The sequence below is a fragment of the Epinephelus fuscoguttatus genome, linkage group LG7, assembly GCF_011397635.1.
Source record: "Epinephelus fuscoguttatus linkage group LG7, E.fuscoguttatus.final_Chr_v1".
Lineage (NCBI taxonomy): Eukaryota > Metazoa > Chordata > Actinopteri > Perciformes > Serranidae > Epinephelus > Epinephelus fuscoguttatus.
In genome coordinates, this window is record NC_064758.1 from 13,035,133 (window position 1) to 13,048,797 (window position 13,665).

General features: G+C 41.9%; 2 protein-coding genes across 2 annotated transcripts; both read left to right on the forward strand.

Annotated features, from left to right (window-relative positions):
- Positions 1-1,859: 1,859 nt before the first annotated feature.
- Positions 1,860-7,820, forward strand: krt18a.1 (keratin 18a, tandem duplicate 1). Its single transcript, XM_049580324.1, has 7 exons — positions 1,860-2,392; positions 4,488-4,570; positions 4,946-5,102; positions 6,256-6,420; positions 6,517-6,642; positions 6,851-7,071; positions 7,192-7,820. The coding sequence occupies exons 1-7, from the start codon at positions 1,970-1,972 to the stop codon at positions 7,304-7,306; spliced, it is 1,290 nt and encodes a 429-aa protein (XP_049436281.1). The 5' UTR covers positions 1,860-1,969; the 3' UTR covers positions 7,307-7,820.
- A 2,159-nt stretch (positions 7,821-9,979) lies between these two features.
- LOC125891239 (keratin, type I cytoskeletal 18-like) lies at positions 9,980-13,308 on the forward strand. The gene is made up of 7 exons (XM_049580323.1): positions 9,980-10,488; positions 11,179-11,261; positions 11,340-11,496; positions 11,874-12,038; positions 12,145-12,270; positions 12,500-12,723; positions 13,123-13,308. The coding sequence occupies exons 1-7, from the start codon at positions 10,069-10,071 to the stop codon at positions 13,250-13,252; spliced, it is 1,305 nt and encodes a 434-aa protein (XP_049436280.1). The 5' UTR covers positions 9,980-10,068; the 3' UTR covers positions 13,253-13,308.
- Positions 13,309-13,665: the final 357 nt, after the last annotated feature.

Here is a 13,665-nt window from a genome sequence, read left to right on the forward strand (position 1 = left end):
ACATTTCTAACATCTAAAGAAGCTTCCCTTATAAATCATTTTATAACCATTCAAATTGACGGAGGGCTAAACTGGAAGTTAGCTGCTCAATCAGCGAAGTCTCCAGTGCCACTGAGCTAGTTTCAAAGGAATGAACAGGGCCCTTCCAGGGATACCGTATCCAGTTCTCTTTATACATCCATGCTACGTGCACATTGAAATCATGACGGGGAAAAGGAAGCCATTTTCTCTCAGTGAGAAAGACGTTTCCTCGAAGCTTATGACGAACTACCAAAAAAAGAGCCAACGAGATGAAGCAGTGAAACTTGGTGTTCGTCAGGCTACCTAGTATAGTCTACTCAAATGTCCTCGCTAAGTGGACTGATAATGTTGGTGCATTTAATACTCCACTAAGCACTCCACAGGCAAGGGATATTTGAATTTCAATAAGCATTTTTTATTTAGTGCATTTGAATTAAACACAGTACAGTAATTTGAAAAGCGTTTGAAACAGCTGTATTTTATTTTGACACAATTCATAAAATTCAGTTAATCATGAACTTTATATTCATGTAATAAACGTACAAATATCAATTAAATTGTAAGATGGTAATCTGCATGAGAAATGAAGACAAAGAAACAAACAAATCATGTGCTCATGGTGATCAATGTGACCCAGACAGACGTCTCACTCTAACAGGTTTCCACTGTACGTGCTTCTTGTTTCAGATCTTTAGATGTACTTTACCTACAATCCCAGGAAGCCATTAGTTTCCATTCATCTCTGGACACATTTTCATGTTGTACAATGAGTGGAAACCAATGGATGCCTTGGCTCAAATATGTAAGCACTCATTATTGCCCATAAAAACATTATCTGTGAGTGCAGATGTTTCTTTTTCACACAAAGTGTATCTACAAAGTATTTTGACCATGATTAACCTGACAGTGCTGATACATATAGAAGCTGAAATTCATGTTGCAACCACCACGACCAGACTACCGGAATACAGTATGCTGATGATGCAACTAATTATTTCATCAACCGACGACAGTGAAATGACATGTCCTGTCTCTCCAGTTGTGACACGTCTCGACCCTGATCTCACCCACCCAAACTGACTAAAGACAATGATTAAACAATTTGAGTAAACTGATTGAATTGAACCCGAGACATTCTCTAAAGTGATGACGTGTCATTGAGATGTCACAGTGTTTAGGGATGGGAAGCGTGACGCAATGTCTTATGATGAGTCTAATGTGATGTGACAAAACAAATATTTGTTTATGCAACTTAATTTTGATGTTGGATACCTCGCCCATCTGTAACCAAAAAAAAATCTATTCTCACAGTATAGCTTCATATTTAGGTAACAATCCTGAAAGATTATAGCTGACTTTTTTCCCTACAAGAAAACGGATAATAAATTCATCCCACCAACAGTTATCATCTGTGTAGCTGATATAATTTATGCTTCAGTGTCACACAGCTCCTCTGTTGTCCAAAAATGATCAAAACACATAGAGGAAAAACTGTTTTGTTTTTTTTAATGTCTCTGGGGGAAATGTTGAAATTAAAAAAACAAAAATAAAATGATTTTCATGGACTTTACAGTAGAGTCCCAGTAATATTTAGTATTACTCATGTCTAATAAAAAAATGTCTGCTTTTATTTTCCAAATTCTGCAAATCTTCAAGTTATTGAATTCCACCCAGCCCGCAGAATTTACCAACTTAGGAAGGTTGTGAAGGACAAAGGCATGCTGTGAGCAGGGCCTGTGGTTTCGGCCTGTGGAAAAGAAGGAGGTGACTCAGTGTGAGGGGGAGTGGTTTTAGGGGCGGACCTGAGGGCCCACAAGGTTTATATAGTTTAGCAGCTTCCCTTCTCGTCCTGCCTTGTGTCTGTGAGCTCCCATATTTGCCTGCCTAGCCTGTGCCGGTCTCTCTTACTCACAGTCTCTCTCACTGAGTCTTACTCTCTCCAGCCACAATGAGCGTCAAGCAATCATTCCAAATGCAGTCCTCCACTAGCAGCAGAGTTCCTCTTGTATCAGTCAGCCGTACCTCAGCTCCTGTCTACAGGGCCTCCACTATCCATGGTGGGGCCAGTGGGTACAAAATCAGCGTCTCCTCTGGCTCCAGGTTGGGAGCCGGTATGGGAGTGGGCTCTGGAGCAGGGGGCTTCAGCAGCAGCGTCCAGGTGAGTGGGAAAGGCAGCGACATCATGGGCAATGAGAAGTTTGCCATGCAGAACCTGAATGACCGCCTGGCCAACTACCTGGAGACAGTGAGGAACCTGGAGCAGGCCAACCACAAGCTGGAGATTAAGATCAAGGAGGCCCTGGAGAAGAGCGGACCTGACTTCAGAGACTACAGCAAGTACCAGGCCATCCTGGATGACCTGAGGAGGAAGGTAAGGAGGGGACTGGGAGGGGGATGGTGGGAGCAGATGGGGAAATGTGCATGTGTTGACTTATTAGGTGTGAGGGGGAAGTTGAATGAAGGGAGGGAGGTAATGTGGATAAAAGATGAAACCCAGAGAGTTATGAGTGATACATGTTTTGAGAAATTGAGATGGAAGTGTGACTAAACAAGAAATATGTTCCAGACAGACTAAGGCACAATATATCCTGAACACTGTGTTCAAAGCAATATAATCTGCACCCCCTGACCTGAAGGAAATCCCATCAGTACTAAGGGCTCTTGCATGGCAGTGCCTGCTGCTACTCCGGGGGCCCTGGGCTGGACCGGAAACAGTATGGTGGAGGAATGTTGGAGCATCGGGGGTCAGAGAGACAGGAAAGCAGAGAAAAAAACAAAAAACAATAGTCCAGGGACTTTACAGGCTGAACTTACAGGTCCACACATCATGACTTTAACTGCCTTTTTCCTTTTTGTTTAATGTAACACAAACAGTGTGTTGTTCGCAGGACAATGGGACTGAACCCACAGTACAGTCATTACAACTGTGTATACATAAAACAGAAGCTGATAAGGAAGTGAAGGAGTTAAAGAGAAAACTCACTTAATGTGAATAGGACCTGTCAAGGTGGAGCTTATTTTTTCTTTTTTTCTTCACTTTTTAAGTAATTAATTTGATTAATTTCACACTTTCCTGATACACCCCACACAAACACATCCAGCACAGTCAACTAGTGCAGGAATATTTTAGAACTGAAAGTAAATGGAGACATTACACAACCAGGAAGATTTTGTAAATCATTCACTCCAGGTTTTGCCCCACTGAATGGCAAGGACAAAAACAAAAAAGAACAGGGTTGACTGAAAGAGAAGTGAACTGTGTAACCCTCACCCTGCTCCCATTCTTCATTCAAGGCTACATTTTTCTTTTCAGATAATTAAGTCAGGTGCAGTTTCCAAACGGAACATTCCAGTTGGGCCCAGTGGAGCAACTGGATAAACTCTCAATACTGTGTGTCTACTGTAGCAGTTCAACATTAGAAAACTGTTATTTTTGCATGCTGTCCTTGTGGGAAAGTGGCCACAAAGAGCACGTCTTTTTTTTTTAACTTTTTTTTTTTATTTGTGGGAGCTGCACAGATATCAGCATCAATGTCAGCTCACCCTTCTTTGAAATGATAACACAAATGAAATGGGCAAAATGGGAGGCAAACAAAGAGGAAGAGGGAGTTTATCATCTATTTCCCAATATCTTATCATTCTCAAAACATTATATAAGACATTACGCAAAAACTCTTTGAAATGAGGTTTTGTTTATTCTACTAACAGCCGACGGCCTGAGTTCATCCAAACAGTCCAGGGTCAGAGCAGCCTCATTTTTCTTCTGGCATGATGCAAAAATCACTCAAATGACGCTGTCTGCCAAAACCCCCCATCTGAGGAAACACAGACTCTCAGGCGAACGTTAAAACAGCCCGATCCGGTACAGCCCGCACAGTCAACTACCCATGCAAAAGCACACATGCACTTGCATGACCACGCAAACACAACCACCATCCTCATGCAAATCACCTGCCTCGGCCCTGCTGACAGGTTAGTTCCTGTTCCTTAGCAGCGACAGGACAGTTGCCGCCTGGCAGCCACTGATTGGCTCATGGACTTTGCCACCTGGATGCCTTCCCCACCACCTATCCCTGCCCTTATCTACCCTACTGTGACCGCTAAAGCAAATACAGCAACCGCCTGTCTTTTTTGAAGCAGACCGCTGGCACTGTCTTCACACAAAGACATTAACACTTTCACTCTGACAGTAAAACTGTTACTGCTTATCACACTGTAATAAACACCCACTATATGCATGTGTCAGTGAACTGTGCGTGCACTTTAAAAAACATGTTTAACCAAATCTGAACTTTTAATTTTTCAAACAGTGGCGCAATTTTTTTTAAAAGCTAGTAGACTTCCATTAAAGGAATAGTTCAACATTTTTTACAGCTCTTCAGTATAAATGTCCACCCAACTGTTGATTATCCATCTTTCCAACTTTGCAATGTGAATAATCTTTTCCTTTTGTCAATCTGTTTAAGGTGTTTGATGCCACCACCGACAACGCCCGCCTGGTTCTGAACATTGACAACGCTCGTCTGGCAGCCGATGACTTCAGAGTGAAGTAAGTTCCATCCGCTGCCCTGTTAAGGGTGTCAAACACTAAGCCGGACAGCTGCGGACACACCCTGTTTTATTGCTGAATGGTTTGCAGGATGAACACACAGTGTCATGATCTGTGTTGTAGTCATAAATCAGCACCTTTGCATCATAGCTGGTGGAGACGTTTCAGTAGGGCCATAAAGTTCATGTCATAGAAAACACAGCTGGCAAATACTGAGTAGAATATTCTAAGCTGACCAAATACTGGCCATGTATATTTAAACCTAAAGGAAAGACACCTTAAAAAAAATTGTTGGTGATTAGGTCCATTCAGTAACTTTAGTCATTGAGATATTCAGTTTGAACAAGTCTAACTGCCGTACCCTGTGCTGTGTAGGTACGAGTCCGAGCTGGCCATCCGCCAGTCTGTGGAGGCAGACATCGTCGGTCTGAGGAAGCTTATCGACGACACCAACATGAGCCGCATGAACCTGGAGAGCGAGATCGAATCCCTGAAAGAGGAGCTCATCCACCTCAAGAAGAACCATGAAAATGTGAGTAAGATAGCGTTCAAATCCAAGCCTCGACTTTAAAGCCCCTGAGTTTGAAATCTTAAGTGTAACCCTAACAACCCTTGGTAAAGTTGAGAGGAAAAATCATCTTGAGGTATCACTTATAAAGAGTTTTACTTTCAAAATCATAGCTAATCTGCTTTGTCAGGACTGTGTGGTTTAATCACATTTGACCGATGCCACATCGTCACATGTTGATTCACATGGTGTTAACCTACAGTAATTGGCACATTGTGGCATCACATTTTGCCAGTTGTCTACTTCAGAAATCAATGGGAAAAATACAGAAATGCAGAAATCTCTTCTGTAAAATAACCACAACTCTTCCAACATTAGTAACCTGATTTAGAAAATAGGTTCTCAGGGCCTTTAACATAAGCTTAAGCTCTGGTTTTGTACATTTTTCCTGAAATTCAAAGATTAGTTGTGTCTGTTCTGCTTCTGTGTTGACATTTTTAATGCTACTTTCAACAAGCTCGAATGAATCTCAAACAAAAGCGACTTTCAAAAGACCTCTGGACATTATTTGTACAAACAGCCACACCTTTATAAGACCTGAGAAAATATTGACTTAACTCTCCATAATCTCCTTCAACATCATCACCAACATATGTATGTTACACACTACGCCACGACTGCAGCCGACACATCCTGTCAGGCTGCAGGGCGTTTTTTAAAAAACACACTTGAGCGGGGAGAGGGAGGTTTGTTAAGAAATCTGAAATATCTGCATGTGAATTTTGTGGGAAGCCTCATCGTTAAAAATGGTTCCCATCCATATTTGGCGACACCAAAGAATTCAAATGACTATGATTTAAATGCAGAGGCCAAAACACAACCATTTGTTTACTGAAGGAATTAAGTGTTTAGATCCCCAGATACAGGTTAAGATACAGCCTCTCATATATTTAGCTGACCGTGACGTGATTATGGTTGGAAGAAACTAGGAGTCAGAGGAGGTCACAGCTCAATAAAACATAAGATGTAAGCTGTTCTTGATCCGCTTGTTTGACTGAAGTGCACCAGAATCTGCACAAAGGCTCCTTTTCTCATTAGTGTTCAGTTAGACGACGAAATTAAAGTTAAGATCTGTGATTACATCTATTAACTCTCCTATTTGTTATTATTTCTTCAGGAAGTTATGGAGCTCCGCAACCAGATTGCCCAGTCAGGAGTCCACGTGGATGTCGACGCTCCTAAAGGACAGGACCTGGCTCAGATCATGGCAGAAATAAGGGCCAAGTATGAGAAGATGGCACTGAAGAACCAGGAAGAACTCAAAGCATGGCACGAATCACAGGTAAAGGGTTAACAAGAAGCTATCATCTGCAAAGAAAAATAAAAAATTGGTGAAGTCTTTGATTTATTTTTACTTATCTTTTAATCCTTATTTCAGATAACGGAAGTGCAGACACAGGTCACCCAGAGCCAAGAGGGCCTGAAGGGTGCCCAGACAGAAATGAACGACCTGCGCAGACAGTTACAGACCCTGGAGATCGAGCTGGAGTCACAGAGGAGCCTGGTGAGAAGCACTCAGTCAGCGCACACTTCATTTACCTCAACACACGCTGCAGTGCCTAACTCAGCACTCTCACTTCAAGTCTCTCGCATTTACTTTGTTGACTCAAGCTTTACACTCCGGTGACCCCTTGCTATGGAGCCGTCATCAGCGAACTGGGTTCACTGTCAAATTTTAACCCATTCTTTTCTCTCCCATTGTTGGCTCATAGAAAGCCTCACTGGAGGGCACACTGAGGGACACAGAAATGCGCTACAACATGGAGATCGAGTCTCTCAACAACATCATCCTGGGTCTGGAGGCAGAGCTCACACAGCTGCGTAACAACATCCAGCTCCAGACGCAGGAGTACGAGTCCCTGCTCAACATTAAGATGAAGCTGGAGGCCGAGATCGCCCAGTACAGACGCCTGCTGGACGGGGAAGACTTCTCGTGTGTAGATTTATGATTCTATCATGACAGAGTTGTCAAACCTGCGAAGACAAAGCACATTATTAAATCTGTTCATAGAAACTACCTGTCAGTTAATCTGTTCTTGATATTTCTGTCCAGGCTCCAGAGCGCTCTGGAAGACCAGAAAACAGTGAAGACCAAAGTGACGACTGTCACACAGACCCTGGTGGACGGCAAGGTGGTTTCCTCCAGCACAGAAACCAAGAACGTTTGAACACAAGAAGCAGCCATCTGACACTCCCAACTATCACTGTCACTGCATCCTAACACTAACATCTGATTGGCAAAAAAATCCCCCCCCCCCCCCCCCCCACACACACACACACACACACACACACTGTGGGTTCCCCTTTCTGCTTAGTCATACAGCACTAACCATCTGAGTCTCAGCTGATGCTCCAAGTAGTTTGACTTCCTGGGTATGCAGCTGTTCCACAGGCTAATGAAAAATAAACTGGATCAGAAGGAAAACTAAATCATCTTTTTATTTATTTCATCATGATTTATTTATGTGTTTGTATGTTGACCTGCAGATGTTTACAAAAGTTCAGAATTGGGGAACTGTGAGCTTATTTCGGAGACAAACTAACTGAAGACATTGAATATTTCAAAGTGATAAAAGAGTCCAAAACAATTTTTTTTAACATATTTCATCATGTTCAGTTTTTCTTTCTTTTTCTTGCGCTGTGATGTTCAGATATTTCAATAAAGTCCATGCAAGAAATTCATCATGGTGTAAAGGTGGTGTTTTCTTTCAAACTACAATTTTTTTTGTCAGATATGTTAGATTATACCATCATAACATGACAAAGGAGGAATAAAATGAACAAATGAATACATCAAGCACATTATGACAGCAAATTATAAATAGTGAATGCTTTTCCTCCCAATAGCAAAATATGTATTCTTTTGAATAATAAAGTTTATGACACACTGACAGCTATAAATAACAGGAACACTTAACCCTGTGACTAAATTAGGCCTCAGAGGTCATGTATGATGAGCATTAGCATCCTTCATTCTTTATCAGTTGGCAGCTCTGGGTTGCAGCCATCTATCTTTCAACTTTTAAAGGTGCACTGCTACCTCCCTGCAGAGCTCAGGCCAACATTAACAACTTGTACAAAAATGTAGCCTCCTCATTCATTTCAGTGTGACCAGTTCTTTGGCAGAGTGGTTGTGCCAGTTATAGACTGTATAAAATAATACATGTAGCCACCCTGATGTCACCCATTGGTTTGTGGGCTCACGCTTTGAAGCTTCGGGTTTGACATTTGGCCGTCAACCTAACGCTAGCTGCTAGCTTGGTTACTACTGTGCATTTAGAGCTCTGGTCAACTGTGACAATACAAATGCTAATGCTAATTTTTGCTAGCAAAAACAGGTTGAAACCCACTAAAACCATATTTACTTACATTGAAAAGTGTAATATCTAACTCCTTAGAGTGCAACCAAATTCTGAACAAGACTTTTTCGGCAACCAAAACATTACAGTTTACTTTCATGAATTGAAAACACACTAAAGTAGCAACAGCTATGGCTACACCTCTGTGAATCTGGGGTTTCATCATTGTCATATTACGTTACAAAGGTTGGTAGCAACTTGTCAATGGATGGATCCCACCTGTCACTTAAAGCGACTACACCCTTAATTATGCAAAGCTTTAAGCCTTAATAACATTTAAATAGAATACAAAAATCCCCCCCGTAAAGTTATCATAAACGGGAAATTAGCTATAGACACCAGAAACAATTGTTTGTATTTCGTATTTGTACCATCCTGCTAACATATTTATGCCTGCTGTATTTTAACATGAGAGTCTGTGGGGACTGACTCGCTTCTGGATGCAGCTTCAAGTGGCCATTAGAGGAACTGCAGTTTTAGGCACTTCACTTGTGTTGGCTTCATTTTTCAGCCCTGGAGGTTGCCGCTTGGTGCCATTGCAGGATCAGTGTGTAGACCAGCCAACTACATGCAAGTGCACATTCCTGGTAGATTATTTTGCAAGCTGAACAGGGCTGTTTACCTTGCAGTTGAATGAAGGTTAAAATGATGCCTTGATAACTTTCCATACTTCCTCATACTATCATAAACCACTGTGAAATAGTTTAATGTCTGATAGGCCCTATTTATTACTCCTGTCACTGGATCATGTTAGTCTCACAGGTATCCTACGTGAAGCAACACGCCCCTTCCTCTTGCATGTTTGTGTCAACACCCAGTTAAAGGATAAGGCTGGTGTAATTCTGTATTTCTCTTACTGCCAACAAATTCTGTGAAAAAACAAAAACAAAACCAGTCTGGCACTCAGTACTTTCTGACATCCCCTAACCTGCCTGTGGCTCTCAGCCTGTTGGTTCCAATACATAAATCTGTATTTTTCAGTACACTTTATGTAAACCTGAGTAAATAGTGAATTTGTTGGGGACTATTTTCAGCTGCGGATTAATTAACATTTAGTGCTCTGGTGAGTATTGACAGTATCAGGATGGTGTATGTGCTGACTCAAAATTGCAAAAAAAAAAAAAAAATCCAGTGCCAACCATGCTCAGTATGAGTATAGTATTTGGACAACAATGGAGCTCAAGAAGACAATACTTGTTAACAGGCTCTTTTTCTGTTTTATGAGTTTGTTGACAGTAAGAGAAATATAGAGCATGATTGGCCTCATCATTAAGCTTCTGTTGATATCACGGTTACCATAGAGACAGCTTATTTACTACACACTATCAATATAGAAATGTCAGCATACCTTTTTGTTCATAATGGGTGTTCTGGGGACAAAGTCTAAGCAAGAAGGCTAAAGGTAAAAATGTAACATAGATATGAGAGGAGTGGCAGGGAGGGATATTATCTTTCAGAGTGATATATAAGACCTGAGGACTCTTCTCCCTTCTTCACTCTCGGCTGCCGACCCCTTCTGTGCCAGGACGCACTGCTTCTTCCTCTGATTGATCAGCACACTACTTTCAGCAATGGAGCCCCTGATTAGACGCCAGAGTTCTCAAATTCTTGGTGGCCATTCAACACCAATTCACAGACCTCTACAGATGGATAGAGCCTATGCCCACAGTGTCAGCGGAGGGGCAGGTGGCCATGGGACCAGGATCTCAACTGCTTATGGCGTGCGGGTTGGCAGCGGCATCGGGGGTGGGTATGACTACCAGTCCCTGTCCTCTGGGTCCACTTCTGGGTCCCTTGCCATCACGAACGAGAAGACAACCATGCAGCACCTGAATGACCGCCTGGCAAGCTACCTGGAGACTGTGAGAAGTCTGGAGAAGGCCAACAACCATCTGGAGATCAAGATCAGAGAGGCCATTGAAAAGAGAGGCCCCTTGGAGGGAAAGGATTACAGCAAGTACGAGGCCATCATCGAGGATCTGAGAGCCAAGGTGAGTCAATCAGTCAGTGAGTCTTAATAATAATGTGTCTTGTTTAGTCTCGTCACTTAATGGAAAACAAAAAAAAGAAAGCAAAAAGATTTCTTTATATCATAGTATTTTACAACATAATGCCAAAACATGAAAAGGAAGCACATAAAAAAGATGGCCGAGTGATAAATCTGGGTCTCTGCAGTGTCTTCAATTGAATGAAATGGTCATATAGCATGAATATAAGGTTTCACACTGGTGCACAAAATATTTTTCTGATATGGTACTGGGTGAGGTAGCTACTACAAACTATTGCTCAAAAATGTCTGTTACATTGTGTTTTTTAAAAGAATGCTCGAACAAGATCTCAGTCCACTTTCCTTCCCTCGTAAATGTCACATAATGGTGGGGCAGAGACACTTTTTTATCATCATACCTCCTGCTCGCCAAAGTGGTTATGTATCTCTCGTACCTGTAGTCTGACTCTTATCTTTACCTCCATGTCAGGGCTCTGAAAGATAACCTGCTCTGTTTTTTTATGACCTACAGCGTGTTATCAAAGGCAGTTCTTTTATCTGCAAAATATATCAAAGAGAAAATTACAGTCTGCCGTCCATCAAATTGACTGTGGGAGAACAGAAAACACCGAGTGCCATATGCAGTCTGTATTTTACACACTGAAAGTGACAAAAACTATTTAATTTCTTTCAGATATTTGACATGCACAAGGGCAATGCACAGCTTGCTATCCAGCTTGACAATGCAAGACTGGCTTCAGATGACTTCAGAGTCAAGTGAGTGTTCATCTTTGTATACAAAATGCAAAAGGGTCTCCTTCCCAAATGAACATATCTGACATAATGTTTCATTAGGATGGAATATGAGTTGTCCATGCGTCAGACGGTGGAGGCTGATGTGGCCGGACTGAGGAAGCTCCTGGATGACACCAATGTAATTCGCTTGCACATGGAGAGCGATATTGAGTCTCTGAGGGAAGAGTTGATCAGCCTGAAGAAGACCCATCAGACGGTGAGGGACAATGGTCAGAAATTATCTGTATGAAGACAATGGCATCAGGCCTAATTCTAAGTTGTATGGAAACCAAAATATTCGATAAAGCAGCCATGCATACAGCATAGCCTATATCACCAACTTCTTTGCCGAGCCCAGTTTATTCAGTGTAAACCAGCTGATGTTGATGGATTGCTTCAAATTTTTTGACAGTTGAATGGAAACATGGCTTACAATGGGATAGTAATTCAAAGAGAAAAACCTATTCAGCAATCACAAGACTACCGTAAATACCCACCATCATGGCAGTCACTTTATCTCTGAACCTCTTTGCACAGGATAGCCCCACTAACCTAGCTCAGGAAATCACTCCCTGTCTATTTCCCCCTCAACAGGATGTTGCTGAGTTGCGAGCCCAGATAAGTCAGTTTGGCGTCCATGTGGATGTTGATGCTCCTAAAGGACAAGACCTGGCCAGGATCATGGAGGAGATGAGGGCCAAGTATGAGAAGATAGCACTGAAGAACCAGGAGGAGCTCAAAGCATGGCATGAATCTCAGGTAATTCGTCAATGTCGATATTCGCCAAACACATTTTTTGGTCGACTGTTGTGTTTCCTAAGTACCTTATCTATGTACTATATGTATTTTTTTTTCTTGTATCCAGATCACAGAGGTGCAGGTCCAAGTGACTGAGAGCACAACAGCTCTGAAGGAAGCCACAACTGTGATGTCTGAAACTAGGAGGAGGTATCAGCACCTGGACATTGAACTGCAGTCTGCGTTAAGTCTGGTAAGAACATTTGTGCTGCTTTACAGTGGTGCAATATAAACTCTCATAGCCTCACCACTGATTTCAGATTGAAGCCTTTATCAGCATCCTCTACACTACAAACATTTCACATTTACAGATATGACAACCTTTTCATCCAACTCTCGTCAAGAAAGCCAAGAAAAGTCATAATGTTTCTCTTCTGCATCAGTCACATAGGTAATCAAACTCTTTCTTCGCCTCTTTGCAGAAAGCATCCCTGGAGGCAACCTTGCGTGACATTGAGATGCGTTACAACATGGAGATGGAGAAATACAACGCGACCATCCTGAAGCTGCAGGAGGAGCTCAGTCAGATCCGCACAGACATCCAGCACAACACAAGAGAGTACGAACACCTGCTCAACATCAAGGTGAAACTGGAGGCAGAGATCGCTGAGTACAGGAGGCTGCTGGACGGAGAGGCAGACTTGAGGTAAGTATGAGGAGACAAGGCCAGAAGTTTAGGTTAAGGCTAAAAAGCTGCTTGTAAAAATGCAGCATGCTGAGCGCCAGACATTCAAAGCTCTGCATTGTGAGCTGAATGATATTACAGCTTTGTTCATCTCAAGCTTTTGCAAATTTGATTCAAATTAGCGTCATGCAAACATGACGTGACATTGATATGGAAAGTAAAAGTAGCGCGCCTATGTCAATACAATACTCTTGCATCATTTTCATTTCAACTGCTGAATTTCAGCACGTGGTTACAAGATCACTTCAAGACACAATTTAGTGTATTCCATGCCAAAAATAATTCCAGTGTATAATCAAGGACTAACTGTAGTCTGACTCATATTAACCTCGTCTTTTCTCTTCTTGTTCATTTTTCCAGACTAGAGGATGCAGTTGATTCGAAGACAGTCCAGACCAAAGTGGTGACAGTCACTCAGACTCTGGTGGATGGAAAAGTGGTGTCAGAGAGCAAGGACGTCAAATCCAGCGAAAAGCTGGCTATTAATTAAAAACAAAGGGCAGGAAAAACCCTTTGTAACAAAAATAAAATGAACAACAAAAAGTGTACCGTCATGCCTGTGACTGTTTTTTAACTTCGTGTTAAGGAGCCAAACAATCATTACAAAAACAGTTATGCATTCATAGCCTATCTGCTGAATATTAGGCATAAATTATGCATTGAAATTTCCAGTGTGTAGGATTTAGGGGTATCTACTGGCACACTATGTTTAACTGTGTTTCCATGAGTTTATTATCACCTAAAATTAAGACTTTCTGGGTTTTTGTTACCAATGAATAAGCTATTCATATCTAAATACGGAGCAGGTCCCCTTCCACGGAGTCCACCATGTTGTTTTTACAGAAGCACAGAACAGACAAATCAAACACTGGCTCTAGATAAGGCCAGTCGCATTTCACATTT

What these genes read in the sequence shown, in the direction of transcription:
- krt18a.1 (XM_049580324.1), top strand. Translation starts at nt 1,970, where the DNA reads ATGAGCGTCAAGCAATCATTCCAAATGCAGTCCTCCACTAGCAGCAGA. An exon ending in TGGATGACCTGAGGAGGAAG is followed by an intron (nt 2,393 to 4,487) that starts GTAAGGAGGGGA and finishes AATCTGTTTAAG; the next exon opens with GTGTTTGATGCCACCACCGA. An exon ending in CTGGACGGGGAAGACTTCTC is followed by an intron (nt 7,072 to 7,191) that starts GTGTGTAGATTT and finishes ATTTCTGTCCAG; the next exon opens with GCTCCAGAGCGCTCTGGAAG.
- LOC125891239 (XM_049580323.1), top strand. Translation starts at nt 10,069, where the DNA reads ATGGAGCCCCTGATTAGACGCCAGAGTTCTCAAATTCTTGGTGGCCAT. An exon ending in TCGAGGATCTGAGAGCCAAG is followed by an intron (nt 10,489 to 11,178) that starts GTGAGTCAATCA and finishes AATTTCTTTCAG; the next exon opens with ATATTTGACATGCACAAGGG. An exon ending in TCAGATGACTTCAGAGTCAA is followed by an intron (nt 11,262 to 11,339) that starts GTGAGTGTTCAT and finishes ATGTTTCATTAG; the next exon opens with GATGGAATATGAGTTGTCCA.